Source organism: Pinus tabuliformis, chromosome 7 (genome assembly GCF_031772625.1).
Source record: "Pinus tabuliformis cultivar Carrire ecotype Pingquan chromosome 7, CPIR1, whole genome shotgun sequence".
Lineage (NCBI taxonomy): Eukaryota > Viridiplantae > Streptophyta > Pinopsida > Pinales > Pinaceae > Pinus > Pinus tabuliformis.
Window position 1 is genome coordinate 10,414,338 of NC_142293.1, and position 27,382 is coordinate 10,441,719.

The following is a 27,382-nucleotide window of genomic DNA, read 5'->3' on the forward strand; positions in this document are numbered from 1 at the left end:
GAAATAGGTAAGATAACAATATTTCTCCCAACCACAAAAGTTACATCCAATTTCCAATTTTAAAATAGTTATAAATATATACAAATCATATATTAACTTGTGGCTTCCTTGAATAATGAATACAATATGTTCTGGGCTTGGAATATGCCTTAAAACTAGTTTTTCTTGACTAAGAGCTAGTCTTCCTTGGATGTAAGCAAATAGGTTAACAACGCAAGACCTAAAGACATCTTGTAATTCTAGGTGGCATGATTTTCCTTGAATAACAATGATGAGTCAACCTGCATTCATAGATAGTAATCAATAATGATTATCCTCACTACTGATTTGACAACTAAATTATGATAAATTTTCCCATAATAAAAAAATAAAAATAAATAAAATAATCTTCCACATACATAAATTTTAACAAATGGCTTTTTTCTCTATTTCTAATTCAAATTTTGAATTAAACTTCCATAATACTACATCCAAATTATTCTATATATCAATTAAAAACTTGTAACATGAATAAAAACAACTACTCATATATAATATTCTCAACTTAATTATTTATTCTCAACTTAAAAATAATTAGCTCTAATTTCCCAAAAAATATGTCAATTCAAAACTTGTAACCTGAATTAAAAAACTACCATATGTAATATTCTCAACTTAAAAACAAAATCCTTGATCCTAAAAGCATAATTTGATTATTCCTAATTTTGCTAAAAGCATGGTAGCCCATGATTACCAAATAAATAATAATTTAGAAAAAATATTTATTGAGTATTAAATTTTATTTTATCAAAGCATTGATATTTATTATTAATATTTATTACGCAGTAAGGCGTTTTTACGCCGTAAGACGTTTCCTTCTGAAATCCACTCCCCTTCATGTCTACTTGTCACCCTTAGATACCGTTAGATAATATGTTAGACGATTGGGAAAGGCTGAGCCGTTCGATCAAATGGCAGTGGAAGAGAATGCAAACCCAAGCAGCTCTTCAAAGCCCGCCCGCCTCCTGAGAGCGCCAGCTTTACGAAATGCGGAAGCGAGCAGAGCTCAGAGCAGCCACGGCCAATCTTGAAAAGCCTTGCGAAAAGTCCGCCAAAACCCCTACTTTGTTCGCCGTTACGGCTGACAAGCATCTCCAAGCCTTGGCCGACAGGTTTCAGAAGCCCGGGAGAATCGATCTCTGGACCGAGAATGATGGACCGGAAAGCCTCGCTTTCGATGGGAAGCTCTCCGTTCGGAGCACGACGCTGTATAGTAGGGTTAACAGCATCGATGCCGACGATGCGAGGTCATGTATCCACTTTTATATATTTTTTTCGGTTGAAAATTGCTGAAATATAGCACAGACGCAAAAAAGATCTGGAATGCTAGCCTTATGAGCTAGATACACATTCTAATGTGTTTAACGAGAATATAAAATGTAAAATTTGCAGGAGGAATCTGAGGAGCTGTGTAATGTTTCATCTTCAGAGGATGGAATCTCTGACTGTCAGCCCTTGGAACGAAACGAATGGAAAACTTAGTGAGACAATTAGGGGGCGTCAAATCTCTCATTGGCAATGTAAGCACGATTGTAAAAATGCCAAAGCTACAAAATGAGGCTCAGAGCAAAGAACATATCCCAATGACTTCATCCAGTTCTCCAGTTAGTGATGCCAATTTACCAAAAGAACATCCTTTCATTCAACCAGATGAATTGCCAAAATCCCAAGAAGATCTGGATGAAGAGGAGAGGGAAAAGATGCCTGGTTCACCCTATACAAAAATGCTGAGACGATTTTCTATATTTACCTCATCCAGAGAGTGAAACTATTTGTATGTTTTGAATTGTGTTCGAGTTTGTGAAACTCGTCACCTCCAGCAGGTCATTTGTAAGATACAATAAGTAGGGCTCTACTTTCATTTCATTATGATCTCGGTCCACTCTGTTTCCTATATATTCACAGTGTTCTTTGGGAGGAAGAAAGCAGTTGACTGCAGTTTTCTAAGAGCCTTCACTGTTTATGGCTAATGTAAATATTATATGTACGATACATTTTTCTAAATGTGATGTGTGCTCCACCAGGAATGGAGTAGAGCATATTGTGAGTAAATTATTATGGTTTCATTGTTTGTTCTTCACTGGATAATAAAAACTGAACACTCATGCCTCATATTTGAATTATGAGTATTCAGTATGTGAATTAGCTATCCATGCAACCATATGATTGAAGTCACTCTTCTTAATCAACACTTTGTTTAATTGTTGGTTTCTGGGGGAATTCTTAATTTGGCAAATTATATTTTGGTGTCCACAGACTGTCCTTAAGTTAGTTTCCATTTCCATTTAGGGATTGTGGATTATGTCAATTGGATATTTGCTTCTTCAAACTGAGGCCCCCCATCCGTTGATTGTTGTAGAAAATGTGGCTAAATTCAAGCTATCCTTGATTCAATAAGAGGCCATAGGAATACCTTATTAGGTGTTTATGGGGCCTGTCTTTATATCTTAGTGATTGAATAGGGTATTCAATCCAGTGAGTGATTAAGAGTATAGCCTTGATGGTTGATCATGATTGGAGACGTGACCATGTGAAGCTGAGTATTGCAACAATATGAATCAGATACTTGCAATGTCAGACCAGAAACCTGAGAGCCCATCTCATCAGACTGCTCAGACACCCAAGCTTGAACCATTCAGTAGGGACAAGATTACTAGGGGAGTAAGGGAACCTCGCCTGTTGAAGAAAGCAGAAAAGGCCATTATGGGTAAGTTGGTATCTTCTCAGTTTTGTATGTTCAATGAATGCATGCTTTAGATCAAACTATATTCTGAGGCCTTTACATTCAATGGACTGCACTCAAAAAATTCCTCCTTGAAGAAAGCAGAAAATGTGATTACGGATTAGTTTGTATCTTCTGTCTCTTGAATGAATGAATGGGCTAGATAAAACTGTGTTCTGAGACCTATGCATTTCTGATATGATTGAACCACATGGTTCAGTTTATATCTATGGGAAATCAATGAATTTCTTTCAGAAACGATGTTCAGAACTTAAGAGACCAATATTTGGGATCTAAAATTGGAAATTTGATTGTAGGAAGATGTGGGTGGATTAACCTCTCAAGACCAACCTTTCTAAAAGAGGTATTTAAAATCTTAGGCTATTTATAATTTGTGGGGGAATTTACCTAGATTTTGCAACTTTATGAATTACAGTGGCTAAGATAGTGTCTATGTTCTGATGTCTCTATATATCGCTATTGCGTACCTACTTCCTTGCCTTGAACTATGATTAAGACCTTTTAGGATTCCTTTTACTTTTAACTTCTCCTGTAAGATCTTCCAGGGCCAACCATATGAAGGGTTGGTCTTTCAGGATCTTTCCCTAAAGAGGGATAACGAAGTCTTTGTAAATGGGGTATATCATATGAAACGCGTATCTATCTTTTAATGACTTTTGAATGAAATTCCATTATATGGATATGCCACTGTAATAATATCTTCTAATATCACATAGATAACAATCATAACTTTGAGAGTTACTTCAACTACAAACCAAAAAGAACCTACAGAATATGACACTGACATTGTTAGTGATGCCAGTATCAAAGAGAAATGAGGTGCTTTAATGCCCTGATGGGGAAGATGTCATTTCTTCATGTCTTTGTGTTCATAATGGTCCTATCCATACAAAAACAAATAGGATATATATAAACCCGGGATCTATTAATTGTTGTTTAATTGCCTTTTGATCCCTGTATTCAGGTATTAATTGTTGTTTAATTGCCTTTTGATCCCTGTATTCAGGTTTAAGTTAGATTTATGGTACTTGGAACATCTTAAATTGGTAAGTGAATGAGTACTTATTTCAAAATTAAGATTTGACACTGATATCTCTGTTGGACCTCACAACAAAAGAGCACAAGTTTTTATATAAGTTAGGTTGAGCTGCTAGTGTAATGGTTTCTTTTCCAAATAAAGAGTTAAGATGGATTTATGCTGAATGGAACTTTATTAGTAAATGGATACTTCTAAAATTCAAATTTGAGATTGATGAAGACCTATTGGACTTTTTTGCCTAGGACTGAATTATTACTTCGAGATTGTGCAAATTTCTTGTACTTAAATGAAAATCTTGCTGGGATGAGCATATTCTTGATTTCTTCTTATGGTTGATATATCTAAGTCCAGTTAAGGTAACTTAAATTTTCTCTGCAGAGTGATGTTCAACTCTAGAAGGCGAGGAATCATTCAGCTGCTGGGAGACATTTTTTGAATTTGAGAAGATGAAGGTTTGATTTTCATAAACATTGATATTTGTTCTATTTAGCATGTAAGAGTAAGAGACCAGATGTAAGAAGTGATTATTATATCAGAATAGTTGAAAAGCATTAAGGAACTACACGCTTTCCTAAATAGTTGGTGAACTTTCCCAATTTTTATAGTGATGCAAGAATTCTGATCAGCAAATGAAGAGCTTGTATCCACTTTTATATATTTTGCTCGGTTGAAAATTGCTGAAATATAGCACAGACGCAAAAAATATCTGGAATGCTAGCCTTATGAGCTAGATACACATTCTAATGTGTTTAACGAGAATATAAAATGTAAAATTTGCAGGAGGAATCTGAGGAGCTGTGTAATGTTTCATCTTCAGAGGATGGAATCTCTGACTGTCAGCCCTTGGAACGAATGGAAAACTTAGTGAGACAATCAGGGGGCGTCAAATCTCTCATTGGCAATGTAAGCACGATTGCAAAAATGCCAAAGCTGCAAAATGAGGCTCAGAGCAAAGAACAAATCCCAATGACTTCATCCAGTTCTCCAGTTAGTGATGCCAATTCACCAAAAGAACATCCTTTCATTCAACCAGATGAATTGCCAAAATCCCAGGAAGATCTGGATGAAGAGGAGAGGGAAAAGATGCCTGATTCACCCTATACAAAAATGCTGAGACGATTTTCAATATTTACCTCATCCAGAGAGTGAAACTATTTGTATGTTTTGAATTGTGTTCGAGTTTGTGACACTCGTCACCTCCAGCAGGTCATTTGTAAGATAGAATAAGTAGGGCTTTACTTTGATTTCTTTATGATCTCGGTCCACTCTGTTTCCTATATATTCCCAGTGTTCTTTGGGAGGAAGAAAGTAGTTGACTGCAGTTTTCTAAGAGCCTTCACCGTTTATGGCTAATGTAAATATTATATGTACGATACATTTTTCTAAATGTGATGTGTGCTCCACCAGGAATGGAGTAGAGCATATTGTGAGTAAATTATTCTGGTTTCATTGTTTGTTCTTCACTGGATAATAAAAACCGAACACTCATGCCTCATATTTGAATTATGAGTATTCAGTATGTGAATTAGCTATCCATGCTACCATATGATTGAAGTCACTCTTCTTAATCAACACTTTGTTTAATTGTTGGTTTCTGGGGGAATTCTTAATTTGGCAAATTAGATTTTGGTGTCCACAGACTGTCCTTAAGTTAGTTTCCATTTCCATTTAGGGATTGTGGATTATGTCAATGGGATATTTGCTTCTTCAAACTGAGGCCCCCCATCCGTTGATTGTTGTAGAAAATGTGGCTAAATTCAAGCTATCCTTGATTCAATAAGAGGCCATAGGAATACCTTATTAGGTGTTTATGAGGCCTGTCTTTATATCTTAGTGATTTAATAGGGTATTCAATCTAGTGAGTGATTAAGAGTATAGCCTTGATGGTTGATCATGATTGGAGACATGACCATGTGAAGCTGAGTATTGCAACAATATGAATCAGATACTTGCAATGTCAGACCAGAAATCTGAGAGCCCATCTCATCAGACTGCTCAGACACCCAAGCTTGAGTCATTCAGCAGGGACAAGATTACTAGGGGAGTAAGGGAACCTCGCCTGTTGAAGAAAGCAGAAAAGGCCATTATGGGTAAGTTGGTATCTTCTCAGTTTTGTATGTTCAATGAATGCATGCTTTAGATCAAACTATATTCTGAGGCCTTTACATTCAATGGACTGCACTCAAAAAATTCCTCCTTGAAGAAAGAAGAAAATGTGATTACGGATTAATTGTTATCTTCTGTCTCTTGAATGAATGAATGGGCTAGATAAAACTGTGTTCTGAGACCTATGCATTTCTGATATGATTGAACCACATGGTTCAGTTTACATCTATGGGAAATCAATGAATTTCTTTCAGAAACGATATCCAGAACTTAAGAGACCAATATTTGGGATCTAAAATTCAAAATTTGATTGTAGGAAGATGTGGGTAGATTAACCTCTCAAGACCAACCTTTCTAAAAGAGGTATTTAAAATCTTAGGCTATTTATAATTTGTGGGGGAATTTACCTAGATTTTGCAACTATATGAATAACAGTGGCTAAGATAGTGTCTATGTTCTGCTGTCTCTATATATCGCTATTGCGTACCTACTTCCTTGCCTTGAACGATGATTAAGACCTTTTAGGATTCCTTTTACTTTTAACTTCTCCTGTAAGATCTTCCAGGGCCAACCATATGAAGGGTTGGTCTTTCAGGACTTTCCCTAAAGAGGGATAACGAAGTCTTTGTAAATGGGGTATATCATATGAAACGCGTATCTATCTTTTAATGACTTTTGAATGAAATTCCATTATATGGATATGCCACTATTATAATATCTTCTAATATCACATAGATAACAATCATAACTTTGAGAGTTACTTCAATTGGTTTTACCATCCGACATAAATAGTAAATACAACTACACACTAGAAAGAACGAACCATCCCACATAAATACAACTACAAACTAGAAAGAACCTACAGAATATGACACTGACATTGTTAGTGATGCCAGTATCAAGGAGAAATGAGGTGCTTTAATGCCCTGATGGGGAAGATGTCATTTCTTCATGTCTTTGTGTTCATAATGGTCCTATCCATACAAAAACAAATAGGATATATATAAACCCTGGATCTATTAATTGTTGTTTAATTGCCTTTTGATCCCTGTATTCAGGTTTAAGTTAGATTTATGGTACTTGGAACATCTTAAATTGGTAAGTGAATGAGTACTTATTTCAAAATTAAGATTTGACACTGATATCTCTGTTGGACCTCACAGCAAAAGAGCACAAGTTTTTATATAAGATACGTTGAGCTGCTAGTGTAATGGTTTCTTTTCCAAATAAAGAGTTAAGATGGATTTATGCTGAATGGAACTTCGTTAGTAAATAGATACTTCTAAAATTAAAATTTGAGATTGACGAAGACCTATTGGACTACTTTGCCGAGGACTGAATTATTACTTCGAGATTGTGCAAATTTCTTGTACTTGAATCTTCTACAATTGCTGACATGAGCATATTCTGGATTTTTTTTTATGGTTGATATATCCAAGTCCAGTTAAGGTAACTTAAATTTTCTTTGCAGAGCGATGTTCAGTTCTAGAAGGCGAAGAATCATTCAGCTGATGGGAGACATTTTTTGAATTTGAGAAGATGAAGGTTTGATTTTCATAAACATTGATATTTGTTCTGTTTAGCATGTAAGAGTAAGAGGCCAGATGTAAGAAGTGATTATTATATCAGAATAGTTGAAAAGCATTAAGGAACTACACGCTTTCCTAAATAGTTGGTGAACTTTCCCAATTTTTATAGTGATGCAAGAATTCTGATCAGCAAATGAAGAGCTTGTATCCGCTTTTATATATTTTTCTCAGTTGAAAATTGCTGAAATATAGCACAGACGCAAAAAAGATCTGGAATGCTAGCCTTATGAGCCAGACACACATTCTAATGTGTTTAACGAGAATATAAAATGTAAAATTTGCAGGAGGAATCTGAGGAGCTGTGTAATGTTTCAACTTCAGAGGATGGAATCTCTGACTGTTAGCCCTTGGAACGAATGAAAACTTAGTGAGACAATCAGGGGGCGTCAAATCTCTCATTGGCAATGTAAGCACGATTGCAAAAATGCCAAAGCTACAAAATGAGGCTCAGAGCAAAGAACATATCCCAATGACTTCATCCAGTTCTCCAGTTAGTGATGCCAATTCACCAAAAGAACATCCTTTCAATCAACCAGATGAATTGCCAAAATCCCAGGAAGATCTGGATGAAGAGGAGAGGGAAAAGATGCCTGATTCACCCTATACAAAAATGCTGAGACGAGTTTCGATATTTACCTCATCCAGATAGTGAAACTATTTGTATGTTTTGAATTGTGTTCGAGTTTGTGACACTCGTCATCTCCAGCAGGTCATTTGTAAGATACAATAAGTAGGGCTCTACTTTCATTTCATTATGATCTCGGTCCACTCTGTTTCCTATATATTCCCAGTTTTCTTTGGGAGGAAGAAAGCAGTTGACTGCCCTGATGGGGAAGATGTCATTTCTTCATGTCTTTGTGTTCATAATGGTCCTATCCATACAAAAACAAATAGGATATATATAAACCCTGGATCTATTAATTGTTGTTTAATTGCCTTTTGATCCCTGTATTCAGGTTTAAGTTAGATTTATGGTACTTGGAACATCTTAAATTGGTAAGTGAATGAGTACTTATTTCAAAATTAAGATTTGACACTGATATCTCTGTTGGACCTCACAGCAAAAGAGCACAAGTTTTTATATAAGATACGTTGAGCTGCTAGTGTAATGGTTTCTTTTCCAAATAAAGAGTTAAGATGGATTTATGCTGAATGGAACTTCGTTAGTAAATAGATACTTCTAAAATTAAAATTTGAGAAGATGAAGGTTTGATTTTCATAAACATTGATATTTGTTCTGTTTAGCATGTAAGAGTAAGAGGCCAGATGTAAGAAGTGATTATTATATCAGAATAGTTGAAAAGCATTAAGGAACAACACGCTTTCCTAAATAGTTGGTGAACTTTCCCAATTTTTATAGTGATGCAAGAATTCTGATCAGCAAATGAAGAGCTTGTATCCGCTTTTATATATTTTTCTCAGTTGAAAATTGCTGAAATATAGCACAGACGCAAAAAAGATCTGGAATGCTAGCCTTATGAGCCAGATACACATTCTAATGTGTTTAACGAGAATATAAAATGTAAAATTTGCAGGAGGAATCTGAGGAGCTGTGTAATCTCTCATTGGCAATGTAAGCACGATTGCAAAAATGCCAAAGCTACAAAATGAGGCTCAGAGCAAAGAACATATCCCAATGACTTCATCCAGTTCTCCAGTTAGTGATGCCAATTCACCAAAAGAACATCCTTTCATTCAACCAGATGAATTGCCAAAATCCCAGGAAGATCTGGATGAAGAGGAGAGGGAAAAGATGCCTGATTCACCCTATAAAAAATGCTGAGACGAGTTTCGATATTTACCTCATCCAGATAGTGAAACTATTTGTATGTTTTGAATTGTGTTCGAGTTTGTGACACTCGTCATCTCCAGCAGGTCATTTGTAAGATACAATAAGTAGGGCTCTACTTTCATTTCATTATGATCTCGGTCCACTCTGTTTCCTATATATTCCCAGTGTTCTTTGGGAGGAAGAAAGCAGTAGAGCATATTGTGAGTAAATTATTCTGGTTTCATTGTTTGTTCTTCACTGGATAATAAAAACCGAACACTCATGCCTCATATTTGAATTATGAGTATTCAGTATGTGAATTAGCTATCCATGCTACCATATGATTGAAGTCACTCTTCTTAATCAACACTTTGTTTAATTGTTGGTTTCTGGGGGAATTCTTAATTTGGCAAATTAGATTTTTGTGTCCACAGACTGTCCTTAAGTTAGTTTCCATTTCCATTTAGGTATTGTGGATTATGTCAATGGGATATTTGTTTCTTCAAACTGAGGCCCCCCATCCGTTGATTGTTGTAGAAAATGTGGCTAAATTCAAGCTATCCTTGATTCAATAAGAGGCCATAGGAATACCTTATTAGGTGTTTATGAGGCCTGTCTTTATATCTTAGTGATTGAATAGGGTATTCAATCCAGTGAGGGATTAAGAGTATAGCCTTGTTGGTTGATCATGATTGGAGACGTGACCATGTGAAGCTGAGTATTGCAACAATATGAATCAGATACTTGCAATGTTAGACCAGAAACCTGAGAGCCCATCTCATCAGACTGCTCAGACACCCAAGCTTGAACCATTCAGCAGGGACAAGATTACTAGGGGAGTAAGGGAACCTCGCCTATTGAAGAAAGCAGAAAAGGCCATTATGGGTAAGTTGGTATCTTCTCAGTTTTGTATGTTCAATGAATGCATGCTTTAGATCAAACTATATTCTGAGGCCTTTACATTCAATGGACTGCACTCAAAAAATTCCTCCTTGAAGAAAGCAGAAAATGTGATTACGGATTAGTTGGTATCTTCTGTCTCTTGAATGAATGAATGGGCTAGATAAAACTGTGTTCTGAGACCTATGCATTTCTGATATGATTGAACCACATGGTTCAGTTTACATCTATGGGAAATCAATGAATTTCTTTTAGAAACGATGTTCAGAACTTAAGAGACCAATATTTGGGATCTAAAATTCGAAATTTGATTGTAGGAAGATGTGGGTGGATTAACCTCTCAAGACCAACCTTTCTAAAAGAGGTATTTAAAATCTTAGGCTATTTATAATTTGTGGGGGAATTTACCTAGATTTTGCAACTTTATGAATTACAGTGGCTAAGATAGTGTCTATGTTCTGATGTCTCTATATATCGCTATTGCGTACCTACTTCCTTGCCTTGAACTATGATTAAGACCTTTTAGGATTCCTTTTACTTTTAACTTCTCCTGTAAGATCTTCCAGGGCCAACCATATGAAGGGTTGGTCTTTCAGGATCTTTCCCTAAAGAGGGATAACGAAGTCTTTGTAAATGGGGTATATCATATGAAACACGTATCTATCTTTTAATGACTTTTGAATGAAATTCCATTATATGGATATGCCACTGTAATAATATCTTCTAATATCACATAGATAACAATCATAACTTTGAGAGTTACTTCATCTACAAACCAGAAAGAACCTACAGAATATGAAACTGACTTTGTTAGTGATGCCAGTATCAAAGAGAAATGAGGTGCTTTAATGCCCTGATGGGGAAGATGTCATTTCTTCATGTCTTTGTGTTCATAATGGTCCTGTCCATACAAAAACAAATAGGATATATATAAACCTGGGATCTATTAATTGTTGTTTAATTGCCTTTTGATCCTTGTATTCAGGTTTAAGTTAGATTTATGGTACTTGGAACATCTTAAATTGGTAAGTGAATGAGTACTTATTTCAAAATTAAGATTTGACACTGATATCTCTGTTGGACCTCACAACAAAAGAGCACAAGTTTTTATATAAGTTAGCTTGAGCTGCTAGTGTAATGGTTTCTTTTCCAAACAAAGAGTTAAGATGGATTTATGCTGAATGGAACTTTATTAGTAAATGGATACTTCTAAAATTCAAATTTGAGATTGATGAAGACCTATTGGACTACTTTGCCTAGGACTGAATTATTACTTCGAGATTGTGCAAATTTCGAGTACTTAAATCTTGCTGGGATGAGCATATTCTTGATTTCTTTTTATGGTTGATATATCCAAGTCCAGTTAAGGTAACTTAAATTTTCTCTGCAGAGTGATGTTCAACTCTAGAAGGCGAGGAATCATTCAGCTGCTGGGAGAGATTTTTTGAATTTGAGAAGATGAAGGTTTGATTTTCATAAACATTGATATTTGTTCTGTTTAGCATGTAAGAGTAAGAGGCCAGATGTAAGAAGTGATTATTATATCAGAATAGTTGAAAAGAATTACGGAACTACACGCTTTCCTAAATAGTTGGTGAACTTTCCCAATTTTTATAGTGATGCAAGAATTCTGATCAGCAAATGAAGAGCTTGTATCCACTTTTGTATATTTTGCTCGGTTGAAAATTACTGAAATATAGCACAGACGCAAAAAAGATCTGGAATGCTAGCCTTATGAGCTAGATACACATTCTAATGTGTTTAACGAGAATATAAAATGTAAAATTTGCAGGAGGAATCTGAGGAGCTGTGTAATGTTTCATCTTCAAAGGTTGGAATCTCTGACTGCCAGCCCTTGGAACGAATGGAAAACTTAGTGAGACAATCAGGGGGCGCCAAATCTCTCATTGGCAATGTAAGCACGATTGCAAAAATGCCAAAGCTGCAAAATGAGGCTCAGAGCAAAGAACAAATCCAAATGACTTCATCCAGTTCTCCAGTTAGTGATGCCAATTCACCAAAAGAACATCCTTTCATTCAACCAGATGAATTGCCAAAATCCCAGGAAGATCTGGATGAAGAGGAGAGGGAAAAGATGCCTGATTCACCCTATACAAAAATGCTGAGACGATTTTCGATATTTACCTCATCCAGAGAGTGAAACTATTTGTATGTTTTGAATTGTGTTCGAGTTTGTGACACTCGTCACCTCCAGCAGGTCATTTGTAAGATACAATAAGTAGGGCTCTACTTTGATTTCTTTATGATCTCGGTCCACTCTGTTTCCTATATATTCCCAGTGTTCTTTGGGAGGAAGAAAGTAGTTGACTGCAGTTTTCTAAGAGCCTTCACCGTTTATGGCTAATGTAAATATTATATGTACGATACATTTTTCTAAATGTGATGTGTGCTCCACCAGGAATGGAGTAGAGCATATTGTGAGTAAATTATTCTGGTTTCATTGTTTGTTCTTCACTGGATAATAAAAACCGAACACTCATGCCTCATATTTGAATTATGAGTATTCAGTATGTGAATTAGCTATCCATGCCACCATATGATTGAAGTCACTCTTCTTAATCAACACTTTGTTTAATTGTTGGTTTCTGGGGGAATTCTTAATTTGGCAAATTAGATTTTGGTGTCCACAGACTGTCCTTAATTTAGTTTCCATTTCCATTTAGGGATTGTGGATTATGTCAATGGGATATTTGCTTCTTCAAACTGAGGCCCCCCATCCGTTGATTGTTGTAGAAAATGTGGCTAAATTCAAGCTATCCTTGATTCAATAAGAGGCCATAGGAATACCTTATTAGGTGTTTATGAGGCCTTTCTTTATATCTTAGTGATTGAATAGGGTATTCAATCCAGTGAGTGATTAAGAGTATAGCCTTGATGGTTGATCATGATTGGAGACGTGACCATGTGAAGCTGAGTATTGCAACAATATGAATTAGATACTTGCAATGTCAGACCAAAAATCTGAGAGCCCATCTCATCAGACTGCTCAGACACCCAAGCTTGAGTCATTCAGCAGGGACAAGAGTACTAGGGGAGTAAGGGAACCTCGCCTGTTGAAGAAAGCAGAAAAGGCCATTATGGGTAAGTTGGTATCTTCTCAGTTTTGTATGTTCAATGAATGCATGCTTTAGATCAAACTATATTCTGAGGCCTTTACATTCAATGGACTGCACTCAAAAAATTCCTCCTTGAAGAAAGCAGAAAATGTGATTACGGATTAGTTGGTATCTTCTGTCTCTTGAATGAATGAATGGGCTAGATAAAACTGTGTTCTAAGACCTATGCATTTCTGATATGATTGAACCACATGGTTTAGTTTACATCCATGGGAAATCAATGAATTTCTTTGAGAAACGATGTTCACAACTTAAGAGACCAATATTTGGGATCTAAAATTGTAAATTTGATTGTAGGAAGATGTGGGTGGATTAACCTCTCAAGACCAACCTTTCTAAAAGAGGTATTTAAAATCTTAGGCTATTTATAATTTGTGGGGGAATTTACCTAGATTTTGCAACTATATGAATTACAGTGGTTAAGATAGTGTCTATGTTCTGCTGTCTCTATATATCGCTGTTGCGTACCTACTTCCTTGCCTTGAACTATGACTAAGACCTTTTAGGATTCCTTTTACTTTTAACTTCTCCTGTAAGATCTTCCAGGGCCAACCATATGAAGGGTTGGTCTTTCAGGATCTTTCCCTAAAGAGGGATAATGAAGTCTTTGTAAATGGGGTATATCATATGAAACGCGTGTCTATCTTTTAATGACTTTTGAATGAAATTCCATTATATGGATATGCCACTGTAATAATATCTTCTAATATCACATAGATAACAATCATAACTTTGAGAGTTACTTCAATTGGTTTAACCATCCGACATAAATAGTAAATACAACTACACACTAGAAAGAACGAACCATCCCACATAAATACAACTACAAACTAGAAAGAACCTACAGAATATGACACTGACATTGTTAGTGATGCCAGTGTCAAAGAGAAATGAGGTGCTTTAAAAGTTTAATGCCCTGATGGGGAAGATGTCATTTCTTCATGTCTTTGTGTTCATAATGGTCCTATCCATACAAAAACAAATAGGATATATATAAACCCGGGATCTATTAATTGTTGTTTAATTGCCTTTTGATCCCTGTATTCAGGTTTAAGTTAGATTTATGGTACTTGGAACATCTTAAATTGGTAAGTGAATGAGTACTTATTTCAAAATTAAGATTTGACACTGATATCTCTGTTGGACCTCACAACAGAAGAGCACAAGTTTTTATATAAGTTACATTGAGTTGCTAGTGTAATGCTTTCTTTTCCAAATAAAGAGTTAAGATGGATTTATGTTGAATGGAACTTCGTTAGTAAATGGATACTTCTAAAATTCAAATTTGAGATTGATGAAGACCTATTGGACTACTTTGCCTAGGACTGAATTATTACTTCGAGATTGTGCAAATTTCTTGTACTTGAATCTTCTACAATTGCTGAGATGAGCATATTCTTGATTTCTTTTTATGGTTGATATATCCAAGTCCAGTTAAAGTAACTTAAATTTTCTCTGCAGAGCGATGTTCAACTCTAGAAGGCGAGGAATCATTCAGCTGCTGGGAGACATTTTTTGAATTTGAGAAGATGAAGGTTTGATTTTCATAAGCATTGATATTTGTCCTGTTTAGCATGTAAGAGTAAGAGGCCAGATGTAAGAAGTGATTATTATATCAGAATAGTTGAAAAGCATTAAGGAACTACACGCTTTCCTAAATAGTTGGTGAACTTTCCCAATTTTTATAGTGATGCAAGAATTCTGATCAGCAAATGAAGAGCTTGTATCCACTTTTATGTATTTTGCTCGGTTGAAAATTATTGAAATATAGCACAGACGCAAAAAAGATCTGGAATGCTAGCCTTATGAGCTAGATACACATTCTAATGTGTTTAATGAGAATATAAAATGTAAAATTTGCAGGAGGAATCCGAGGAGTTGTGTAATGTTTGATCTTCAGAGGATGGAATCTCTGACTGTCAGCCCTTGGAATGAATGGAAAACTTAGTGAGACAATCAAGGGGCGTCAAATCTCTCATTGGCAATGTAAGCATGATTGCAAAAATGCCAAAGCTGCAAAATGAGCCTCAGAGCAAAGAACAAATCCCAATGACTTCATCCAGTTCTCTAGTTAGTGATGCCAACTCACCAAAAGAACATCCTTTCATTCAACAAAATGAATTGCCAAAATCCCAGGAAGATCTGGATGAAGAGGAGAGGGAAAAGATGCCTGATTTACCCTATACAAAAATGCTGAGACGAGTTTCGATATTTACCTCATCCAGAGAGTGAAACTATTTGTATGTTTTGAATTGTGTTCGAGTTTGTGACACTCATCACCTCCAGCAGGTCATTTGTAAGATACAATAAGTAGGCCTCTACTTTCATTTCATTATGATCTCGGTCCGCTCTATTTCCTATATATTCCCAGTGTTCTTTGGGAGCAAGAAAGCAGTTGACTGCAGTTTTCTAAGAGCCTTCACTGTTTATGGCTAATGTAAATATTATATTTACGATACATTTTTCTAAATGTGATGTGTGCTCCACCAGGAATGGAGTAGAGCATATTGTGAGTAAATTATTCTGGTTTCATTGTTTGTTCTTCACTGGATAATAAAAACCAAACACTCATGCCTCATATTTGAATTATGAGTATTCAGTATGTGAATTAGCTATCCATGCTACCATATGATTGAAGTCACTCTTCTTAATCAACACTTTGTTTAATTGTTGGTTTCTGGGGGAATTCTTAATTTGGCAAATTAGATTTTGGTGTCCACAGACTGTCCTTAAGTTAGTTTCCATTTCCATTTAGGGATTGTGGATTATGTCAATGGGATATTTGCTTCTTCAAACTAAGGCCCCCCATCCGTTGATTGTTGTAGAAAATGTGGCTAAATTCAATCTATCCTTGATTCAATAAGAGGCCATAGGAATACCTTATTAGGTGTTTATGAGGCCTGTCTTTATATCTTAGTGATTGAATAGGGTGTTCAATCTAGTGAGTGATTAAGAGTATAGCCTTGATGGTTGATCATGATTGGAGACGTGACCATGTGAAGCTGAGTATTGCAACCTTTTGATATGGACTGTTGCAACATTCCTCAATTATTTTTAGAGTTTATGGTTGACTCAGCCATGCCTGGTATATATGTCCAATTTGAATGAAATTCTTTTTGTTCTTTTGTTCAGTATCATTAGACAAGTGTGTTAGTGTCTATGAGTCACCAGTGATCAAATGTACTCTTTCAATATGGTTGATAGGGTCCTAGGTCAAATTGTTATAGTTTCAAATAAATTTTCAAATAAAATTTGATCATTGTTCAGTTCTAGGTCATTACTACTCCCTCCATTCGCAAGGTCAATAAACACTGTCATGGTCTTGTCATCACCCCTTGTAAAGGGTCACCAAATGGTATCTTGGTTATCATTTCATGGTCACTTATACTGCAAAGGTCTAAAGGTCCAAATCATGATCTTAGATGTCCATTTGTTGTCATTGTTAGGTCATATCATCGAAGAGTCATATAGGGGTCATGTCATCACCTCATGTCACCATTATGGGACTAGTAATTAGGGAAAAGTGTTCAAAGATTTTTCTAAGGTTCATTTTCCTCCTTGTGAAGATGTAACTATGCTGAATAAAGTTATAAAACTGCAGTACACTACCATATTTCATCATTTCTCAAAAAGACATATGATGTCATGCCATCATCAAAAAATCGACTTCCAGCCTATAAGAAGACCATCGAAGTTTCCTAATTACTCATGTCACCTTCATTCAGCATCTCTCTACCATCGAGCATCATCCCACCCACCAGAGCATCAAAATTCCTCATTAAAACCCTTGCATTCCCAGTTTCGCTGCGCTTCTCGCAGTTTCATTGTGCTTCTGGCAGTTTCACTGCGCTTTTGGAAAACAAGGCAAAAGGAAGCTATAGCAGGGTGATTTCATCAGTCTACAGGATCCATAGCCTTCACACCAAGTAAGTATAGCGTCACATCAGCTTTTATACAGAGATTTTCTTCAGCAAGTGGTGAATTCCCTCTCCTAGGGATTTCACTGCGCTTTTGGTGTCCTTTGGTTTCTGCTTCAATTCAAGGTTAAAACTCCTATTTTCTTGCCCTAATACCCCTGAACACACCTCATACACCTCCCTCAACCCTTTCCCACACTCCTCTCCCTCATTCCCATCATTTTCCCCAAAACCCTAGCCCCACGTCGTGTTTTTGGCAAATTCCTAGGCTAGGAAATTTTTTTGTCCTTTTTCCCTACTTCCCCTCACTCTTTTCAGGAAATTCCACCTACTTACACTCCCTAACACCTATCCCTACCCCCCAGAATTTTCCCATAAATTTACCTAACCCCTAACCCCTTCATTCCCTTCCCTCAACACAACTGTCCCATTTTCCCTGTTTTCCCAATACTACCCTACCCTTTCCTCCTACCAAACCTAGGGTTTTATCATGCAGACTGAAACCATGGACAGTGAGAAGAAAAAGTACAACAAAGGAGGGAAAATTTCGAATGGTCTATATGTATGGCTTTTGTGAATTTTTTTACTTGTCCAAGTTTCGGCCACAATGAAATTTTCTAGGTTGTTTTGAATATAATATGCCAGTTCTGTGTATGATAAAAATTATTCAAAACCACCTATTTTCTGGTCAAGCTGAAGGCAAAACATGGGATAGAAATTTGAGATGCCTGGTATGGGTTCACCTGTCAAAGTTCCTACGGCATAGTTCCTCCATGCTCTACTGGTTTCCGAGGCTTTTGAAATGATTCAGAACCTTACAATTTCCTAAAATGGCTTATATCTACGCCATCTGTGAATTATCTTTACTTAATTGGATTGTGGGGACAATGAGCTTTTCTAGGGACAGGCTCTAGGCTTTTTCAAGGCCTTTGAAGTGACAAAAAAAACCTTGAAAAATTGTTTGGATCTACGAATCGATGCCTTCTCTGTCTTTTTTCCTTCATCTGATTCCAATGACAATGATTTTTCCCGAATAATATAATATGCCCTCCACCCTATTTGTCTTAGTTACCCATATAATATGCCCCTGACTCCTGGGTGTAGTTTTCGTACAAACATACTGTACTGATGCTTTTTTTTCCAACTTCAATCCACCTATCATGTGAAAAAGCATTGATATATTGTTAATTTGTTTGACCAGGCGAAATAGGATATATTCCCTCTTTTCTTAGAAAAAATCCTCACATTAAAAAGTCGGTCAAGTCTTAATTTCTTAATCAATTAAACGTGTTACATTTCACTTTCTTCTGATAGTGTTGTGAATTTGTCAATATGATCTGTAGGGCTTCTTGTGATTCCAGACATTTTCAAAAGATTCGAAGTTGTTTCAGTGAATGGAAATGAGTGGTTGTATTTTCTTTTGGAGGATGTGAATGGTTTAGTAGAATATCTTCTCCAGCAACTTAAAGAAGCCACACCGTTGACATTGGAAGCTTCTATAATGTGTTCCACTCAAATTGACTCTTCCAAATTTTTCAGGTGGGAGTACAGAACACTCTATTTTTATTCTTATTTGCAAAGAAAAGTGTACTTTAATGATATGTATGATATAGAGGTGCAGCCAAATACCAGATGGCAGCGACTTGTATGAATGGTTTAGAATAATAAGAAGAAGTGGTAGAATTATAAACGTCGTTGAAATATAGCACAGATGCAAAAAAGATCTAGAATGCTAGCCTTATGAGCTAGATACACATTCTAATGTGTTTAACGAGAATATAAAATGTAAAATTTGCAGGAGGAAGCTGAGGAGCTGTGTAATGTTTCATCTTCAGAGGATGGAATCTCTGACTGTCAGCCCTTGGAACGAATGGAAAACTTAGTGAGACAATCAGGGGGCGTCAAATCTCTCATTGGCAATGTAAACACGATTGCAAAAATTCCAAAGCTGCAAAATAAGGCTCAGAGCAAAGAACAAATCCCAATGACTTCATCCAGTTCTCCAGTTAGTGATATCAATTCACCAAAAGAACATCCTTTCATTCAACCAAATGAATTGCCAAAATCCTAGGAAGATCTGAATGAAGAGGAGAGGGAAAAGATGCCTGATTCACCCTATACAAAAAATGCTAAGAGGAGGATGTGAATGGTTTAGTAGAATATCTTTTCCAGCAACTTAAAGAAGCCACGTGGTTGACATTGGAAGCTTCTATAATGTGTTCCACTCAAATTGACTCTACCAAATTTTTCAGATGGGAGTACAAAACACTCTATTTTTATTCTTATTTGCAAAGAAAAGTGTACTTTAATGATACGTATGATATAGAGGTGCACCCAAATACCAGATGGCAGTAGCTTGTATGAATGCTTTAGAATAATAAGAAGTGTACTTTAATGATATGTATGATATAGAGGTGCACCCAAATACCAGATGGTAGCAGCTTGTATGAATGGTTTAGAATAATAAGAAGTGGTAGAATTATAAACGTTGCTGAGACCTGTGATTATAAGGTAAAACAGGGAAAATTTTGGTTTTGTGACTGTTCGTTATAATTCTAGACAATTACAAATTTATAATTTGTTTTTGTTTTTTAATCATGTTTTAAGGTTAATTATAATAAAAATAAGATCATAAAATTTTATGTTTCATCCTTTCCTCTCATGACTTGCTTAATCCACAAACTCATAATGGTAGTTCTGTCATGTGTTTGACGGTTCTTCGTTATGGAATGTCTAACATGTAAAGATGAACGTTCTAATGAAATTTCATTAATTTTAGGTTTTTATCGATTGGTTTTTATTAATTTTAGGTTTTTGGTTTCTGAAACGACCCAGTGTCTTGAAAAATGTTCGAATGGTCTATATGTATGGCTTTCGTGAATTTTTTTACTTGTCCAGGTTCTGGCCACAATGAAATTTTCTAGGTTGTTTTGAATATAATATGCCAGTTCTGTGTATGATAAAAATGATTCAAAACCACCTATTTTCTGGTCAAGCTCAAGGCAAAACATGGGATAGAAATTTGAGATGCCTGGTATGGGTTCACCTGTCAAAGTTCCTACGGCATAGTTCCTCCATGCTCTACTGGTTTCCGAGGCTTTTGAAATGATTCAGAACCTTACAATTTCCTAAAACGGCTTGTATCTACGCCATCCGTGAATTATCTTTACTTAATTGGATTGTGGGGACAATGAGCTTTTCTAGGGACAGGCTCTAGGCTTTTTCAAGGCCTTTGAAGTGACAAAAAAAACCTTGAAAAATTGTTTGGATCTACGAATCTATGCCTTCTCTGTATTTTTTCCTTCATCTGATTCCAATGACAATGATTTTTCCCAAATAATATAATATGCCCTCCACCCCACTTGTCTTAGTTACCCATATAATATGCCCCTGACTCCTGGGTGTAGTTTTCGTACAAACATATTGTACTGATGCTTTTTTTTTCAACTTCAATCCGCTTATCATGTGAAAAAGCATTGATATATTGTTAATTTGTTTGACCAGGCGAAATAGGATATATTCCCTCTTTTCTTAGAAAAATTCCTCACATTAAAAAGTCGGTCAAGTCTTAATTTCTTAATCAATTAAACGTGTTACATTTCACTTTCTTCTGATAGCGTTGTGAATTTGTCAATACGATCTATAGGGCTTCTTGTGATTCCAGACATTTTCGAAAGATTCGAAGCTGTTTCAGTGAATGGAAATGAGTGGTTGTATTTTCTCTTGGAGGATGTGAATGGTTTAGGAGAATATCTTCTCCAGCAACTTAAAGAAGCCACACGGTTGACATTGGAAGCTTCTATAATGTGTTCCACTCAAATTGAATCTTCCAAATTTTTCAGGTGGGAGTACAGAACACTCATTAATTTTAGGTTTTTATCGATTGGTTTTTATTAATTTTACGTTTTTTGGTTTCTGAAACGACCCAGTATCTTAAAAAATGTTTGGATGGTCTATATGTATGCCTTTTGTGAATTTTTTTACTTGTCCAGGTTCCGGCCACAATGAAATTTTCTAGGTTGTTTTGAATATAATATGCCAGTTCTGTGTAAAAATCATTCAAAACCACCTATTTCTCGTCAAGCTCAAGGCAAAACATGGGATAGAAATTTGAGATGCCTGGTATGGGTTCACCTGTCAAATTTCCTATGGCATAGTTCCTCCATGCTCTATTGGTTTGCGAGGCTTTTGAAATGATTCAGAACCTTACAATTTCCTGAAAGGGCTTGTATCTACGCCATCCGTGAATTATCTTTACTTAATTGGATTGTGGGGACAATGAGCTTTTCTAGGGACAGGCTCTAGGCTTTTTCAAGGCCTTTGAAGTGACGAAAAAAACCTTGAAAAATTGTTTTCTCTACGAATCTATGCCTTCTCTGTATTTTTCCCTTCATCTGATTCCAATGACAATGCCTTTTCCTGAATAATATAATATGCCCTCCACCCCATTTGTCTTCGTTATAATTCTAGACAATTACTAATTTATAATCTGCTTTTGTTTTTTAATCATGTTTTAAGGTTAATTATAATAAAAATAAGATCATATTGTGCTGGTAGACAAACTCCATCCCTAGCTAAGCAAAGGGAAGTGATACTCTCACTCTCTTTTATAAGTGACACATAGGGTTCATAAAAATATATATATTGCTTACATATATGGATCTGCACTCTATCTAACTGATAAAAAATGAATTCAGAAAGACGCGAAAAATAAAATAGAACTGCCTGATCTAACTTTAGCACTGTATCTTTAACCTGAAATATAACGATAAACTTATCCTATTCTAAGGAAGTTGTGCATGCCGTTGGTTTGAGTAGATTGTTTCATTGTATTACATTTAACATTTAGATTTATTTTATCATTCAGATTTGGCTATAGTTAGATCACCTAACCTATCACATATTTTTCATTTATGTTCTTCTTCCATATGCACTGCCGAATTCTGATCAACAAATGAAGAGCTTGTATCCTCTTTTATGTATTTTGCTCGGTTGAAAATTATTGAAATATAGCACAGACGCAAAAAAGATCTGGAATGCTGGCCTTATGAGCTAGATACACATTCTAATGTGTTTAATGAGAATATAAAATGTAAAATTTGCAGGAGGAATTTGAGGAGTTGTGTAATGTTTGATCTTCAGAGGATGGAATCTCTGACTGTCAACCCTTGGAATGAATGGAAAACTTAGTGAGACAATCAAGGGGCGTCAAATCTCTCATTGGCAATGTAAGCATGATTGCAAAAATGCCAAAGCTGCAAAATGAGCCTCAGAGCAAAGAACAAATCCCAATGACTTCATCCAGTTCTCTAGTTAGTGATGCCAACTCACCAAAAGAACATCCTTTCATTCAACAAAATGAATTGCCAAAATCCCAGGAAGATCTGGATGAAGAGGAGAGGGAAAAGATGCCTGATTTACCCTATACAAAAATGTTGAGACGATTTTCGATATTTACCTCATCCAGAGAGTGAAACTATTTGTATGTTTTGAATTGTGTTCGAGTTTGTGACACTCATCACCTCCAGCAGGTCATTTGTAAGATACAATAAGTAGGCCTCTACTTTCATTTCATTATGATCTCGGTCCGCTCTATTTCCTATATATTCCCAGTGTTCTTTGGGAGCAAGAAAGCAATTGACTGCAGTTTTCTAAGAGCCTTCGCTGTTTATGGCTAATGTAAATATTATATTTACGATACATTTTTCTAAATGTGATGTGTGCTCCACCAGGAATGGAGTAGAGCATATTGTGAGTAAATTATTCTGGTTTCATTGTTTGTTCTTCACTGGATAATAAAAACCAAACACTCATGCCTCATATTTGAATTATGAGTATTCAGTATGTGAAATAGCTATCCATGCTACCATGTGATTGAAGTCACTCTTCTTAATCAACACTTCTTCTTCCTAAATTTTGACCAAAAGAACCTCTTTGTCTGGGTTAGTGTAAAGAAGAAAATAAACATTTTTAAAAGAATAACAAATTGTCATGAGCTCCATAGTGAAAATGGGCATTTGTGAACTCCTAAAATACCATGTTTAAAGAGTTCATCACGTATGTGATACTCTGAGAATTGAAGATTGAAGATGAAAAACACTTTCTCTTAGACTTATACTTACATTAAGTATAATTTTCTAAATATCTGTCGTACTATCAACTTTTTTTACTTTTTAGCTCAAGAAAAGTATAGAATTGAAGATTGAAGATGAAAAACACTTTCTCTTAGACTTATACTCACATTAAATATAATTTTCTAAATATTTGTCATACTACCAACTTTTTTTACTTTTTAACTCAAGAAAAGTATGGTGATCTTAGAACACTAATTTTAATATTTTTTTGAGCATATAAATACCAGTTTAAAAAAATCCAAAAAAACCTCTTATTCTTAATCTAATAACCCATTTAAAACTTTAAAAAGTTCCAAATAGTCTCTTCAACTATTTTAATTTTAATAAATATTAATCATCATTAAAAAACAATAATTTTTTTATATTATAATATTACTTTAATTTTTATAATAATATAATAATAATATTTTTTATTATAATATTACTTTATTTTTTATTATTATAATATTAAAATATATATGGGAAATATCATATTGAATGAAACGAATTCTATTATAAATACAAAAAAAAATAAAAAAATGTCATAATGAATGAGACGAAGTTTATTATAAGAAAAAAAAAAACAAAGAAAGAGAGTTAGATACCTTATGTCAATGTCATATTGAAGGACACCATGGCTTTTCTTCTTATCGTTTCCACGACACCTCCCTACTTTCTGCTTCCTCATCCTCATCCTCAACCCAACTTAGTAAAAGTGGTCGCCTATAACAACATAAGAGAGAGTTAGAAGGAAGGCTCAAATGCATTTGAAATCTTGTACCTTCATTCATTAACTGCGGTAACATTTACCAATAAAAGTAACGTGTAGTGAAATAATTACAAATTATAGTGAAATCAGTAAAAATAAAGTGTACCGAAATAATTATACTTACGCGTCTCACTAAATAAACTTTGAAGATGTAATTTCATATTGTCATCAACCCATTGTATGCCCTCCCACCAAACCTGTGTGCCCACTATTGATCTTAGACTGCGCAGTTTCTCCATTCCCTTGGGAAGTCTTTTCAAAGATGAACATCCCCGTATCTCCAAAACACGAAGGTGAGGCAATATTGTTTCATTCCACACATCATCATTATTTGGTGGTCCCGCAATGCTTTCTAACCTCTCTAAGTGATACAGAACCAACTTCTCTAACATGGCATATCCAGAATTTCCTATACCCAACCACGTCAAATTAGACATCTCCTGCAACGTCAGAGACTTTAGATTGGGCAACCGCTCCAATGGGGAGAGCTCCCTTATTTGGGAACAGTCAACCAAATGTAAGTCTTCAAGGTGTTCAAACTTGCAAGTGTACTCCGGCAGACCCGACCTTGGGTATTGTCCGATAATGAAACTTTGAAGCTTACTCATCTTCTGCATGTCCTCAGGAAGAACATCCTCCATTGCATCATCTCTGTCGCCGCCATTTAGAAAGGACACGGATAAGTGCCTCATCTCTAACCAGTTTCCCATTATGCCCACTTCGATTCCTGATGACGCCCAGTTTCCCTCTTCCACATCTACCCTTACTTCTATTCTCAGCATCCTCAGATTTCTCAGACTCTTCAAACTCCAAATGCTTGCTCTTGAGTCTGCTTCCACTGCACTTAAGATAGCGCCGCCTGTGTGCTCAACGAAGTAAGTTGAGAGATCTCATGTGGAATTGTCCTTAATCTCTTACAACCCCTTAGATTAAGATGCCTGAGATTCTTAAGCTTTCCAATCCCAGATGGCAATGATTGCAACTCCTTACAGTTTGAAAGATCCAAAAATTGAAGGGAAGAAATATGAGATATCTCTTCTGGCAAATCCTGGATCCCGAGATCTCTTAATCTCAGAAACTCGAGCTGTTTCAGTTGCCCCACTGACGATGGGATTGACCTTATCCTAGGGTTGCGACTCAGATCGAGAACCTTGAGAGACGTCAGGCTGACCAGAAATCCTGATGGAACCTTTGAAATTCCAGTGGAAATTAAGGAAAGACTCGCCAGTTTTGGGTGTGTGAACAGGGTGGGCAAATTTCGAATATGAGTATTATAAGAAAGTGATATCCTCTTGTAATAATCATTGTGAATCTCTGGGAAATTTTGCAGGTCCTGGCCTGCCTTGAATATACATTTTTCCTCCTTCTCGCCAATGTAGATAGCCATGTCACGAATAACATCGTGTATTCTTATACATTGCCGCTCTAGAAGAATCCATGCATTCTGGGTCTCCTCATATTGAACATTATGGAACAGACAACGATCTACAAGAAGGTTGATGTAGCTGCGGCCAATGGCCATGTCCGTTAAATGGCTTTGCTGCTTGCTCCTCACGAGCCCCTCTGCAATCCATATTTGCACTAATTCGTCCACGGGAATTTCGGCATCTTCAGGATACATAGCACAATACAGGAAGCAATTTTTGACATTTGAATTAGTGGGCAAAGCATCATAACTCAGTCTCAAGCGTTGATACAGTTCTGGATCAACGCGGGGATGAGTCTCTGGAAAAGAAGGGTCTGCAGTTTTCATCAAATTTAAAGAAATCTGCCAATCCTCTGCACTGGTTTTGCCGAACATTGCTGAAGCGATGACTGTTAATGCCAAAGGCAAACCTCGGCACTCGTCTGCCATTTCCCTGGCAAACTCCTGTATGTCCACAGAAACAGAAACAGTGTCGTCAGTGAAAGTCCGAAACAGTGTCCATCAGGAGAGAGGGGTTGTATTTCAATGGACTTCTCTGCTCTCATTTCTTTAATTAGATCCCTCCTCCGAGTAGAGAACAGGACTTTGCTGTGCTTATTACGGCCAAATGCCACACCTAGTTCCTGCAGAGCAAGAGGACTCCACAAGTCGTCTAACACCAGAAGAAATTTTTTGCTCTCGAGAGATGCAGACAACGTCATCTTCTGCGTATCGATATCGGAATTGCTGGGCAGCCCTAAATTTATTGCCTTTGCAATGCGACTCTGCAAGTCCGAAATTCTATAATCTGCAGAAACAGTCACCCAAATCACATATTGGTAGACATTGATACAATTGTTGTACACCATTTTGAGGCAAGAAGTTTTACCAACTCCCGCCATGCCGAATACTCCAACTATGCCAACTTGGGGATCAGTAAGCCATTCCTGTACCTGTCTTTGAGCAGAATTTATGCCAGAACCATCAAACCCAGAGGTCGGCACATCTTGAAGCAATGGCTTTTGCGGTGCTGATTTGGCAATCTGCTGAGCATTAACAATTGCTGAGAAATCCTCTCTAAGGTGTTGATAGAGTTTATCGAAACTTACCTTCCATTCTCGTATTTGCTTTGATTGTCTCACCGGCTTGCACACGAGACATTCGAGATACCATTGCCGTCCCTCGGATCGATGAAGTAGGCTCTGCGCTTCTGTAAGGGATCTTTGCAGCTCTTCCAAAACATCCTTCACAGTCTGCGGGGGAACTCTCTGTTGGTCCTGGAAGATGGTGCTGATATCCTGTACAAGTCTGTCCATACGCTTCAAATCAGCTTGTAGAATCTCACGGTTTTCCTCTTTCTGAATAACATCTTTCATAAGTTGAATCACTGGATCGACGACAACATTGCTGATTGTGGTGCTCGCAACTCCGGTTAAAATTTCCATGGCTTTATAGCTTTCTTGATGTTCTTGCGGCAGGAGCAGAGTAGACTTTCTTGATGTTCTTGCTGCAGGAGCAGAGCAGAGTCTAAACAAATAGTGGAACAAAGCTACCAGAGGCGGGAGATGGATTTAGCTGAAGTATGCAATTTGCAATCACTCAAAGAGAGCTTGAAGCATTGGAGGAAGGAATGGCAGGCATCCAGAGATCTTCACAAACTGTCAAAGTTCATGCGAATATGGGTATCTGGCATTCTTCACAAATTGGTAAAGGTTAAAGGGTATCGGGGCTTCTTCGGCCGTTGTTTTCATCACGAGAAACGAGAAAGACACAAGTCGTAAGGAAGTGGAGAAAGAAGCGATGGGTGCGTTGTAAAAGTGAAAATGTTCAATAATGTTGTGATGACAGTCAATC

The 27,382-nt window shown here is 36.4% G+C and overlaps 2 protein-coding genes and 1 pseudogene across 5 annotated transcripts; 2 read left to right on the top strand and 1 right to left on the bottom strand.

Moving 5' to 3' along the window:
• LOC149244876 (putative disease resistance protein At1g15890) lies at positions 1–26,044 on the bottom strand. The gene is made up of 3 exons (XM_089457581.1): positions 24,248–26,044; positions 23,960–24,077; positions 1–281 (listed from the first exon to the last, which is right to left on the bottom strand). The coding sequence occupies exon 1, from the start codon at positions 25,976–25,978 to the stop codon at positions 24,968–24,970; it is 1,011 nt and encodes a 336-aa protein (XP_089313707.1). The 5' UTR covers positions 25,979–26,044; the 3' UTR covers positions 1–281; positions 23,960–24,077; positions 24,248–24,967.
• Positions 2,578–4,985, top strand: LOC149244877 (CCG-binding protein 1-like; annotated as a pseudogene). The gene is made up of 3 exons (XR_016266492.1): positions 2,578–2,746; positions 4,200–4,273; positions 4,602–4,985. The product of XR_016266492.1 is annotated as a CCG-binding protein 1-like (transcript).
• LOC149244878 (CCG-binding protein 1-like) lies at positions 5,787–19,353 on the top strand. 3 transcript variants are annotated; one of them, XM_089457583.1, is made up of 5 exons: positions 5,787–5,911; positions 11,578–11,651; positions 11,980–13,289; positions 14,786–14,859; positions 19,040–19,353. In XM_089457583.1, exons 3-5 carry the CDS (start codon positions 13,154–13,156, stop codon positions 19,310–19,312), a joined length of 483 nt encoding a protein of 160 aa, XP_089313709.1. In that variant the 5' UTR covers positions 5,787–5,911; positions 11,578–11,651; positions 11,980–13,153; the 3' UTR covers positions 19,313–19,353. The 3 variants fall into 3 exon arrangements, with proteins under 3 accessions (XP_089313709.1, XP_089313708.1, XP_089313710.1); XM_089457582.1 differs by lacking the exon at positions 5,787–5,911 and adding an exon at positions 9,068–10,172; XM_089457584.1 differs by lacking the exons at positions 5,787–5,911; positions 19,040–19,353 and adding exons at positions 9,068–10,172; positions 15,188–16,113.
• Positions 26,045–27,382: the final 1,338 nt, after the last annotated feature.

Coding starts and splice junctions, on each gene's coding strand:
- LOC149244878 (XM_089457583.1), top strand. CDS start 13,154: ATGTCAGACCAAAAATCTGAGAGCCCATCTCATCAGACTGCTCAGACA. Junction 13,290..14,785: donor AGCAGAAAAGGCCATTATGG/GTAAGTTGGTAT, acceptor TTTTCTCTGCAG/AGCGATGTTCAACTCTAGAA. Junction 14,860..19,039: donor TTGAATTTGAGAAGATGAAG/GTTTGATTTTCA, acceptor TAAAATTTGCAG/GAGGAAGCTGAGGAGCTGTG.
- LOC149244876 (XM_089457581.1), bottom strand. CDS start 25,978: ATGGCAGACGAGTGCCGAGGTTTGCCTTTGGCATTAACAGTCATCGCT.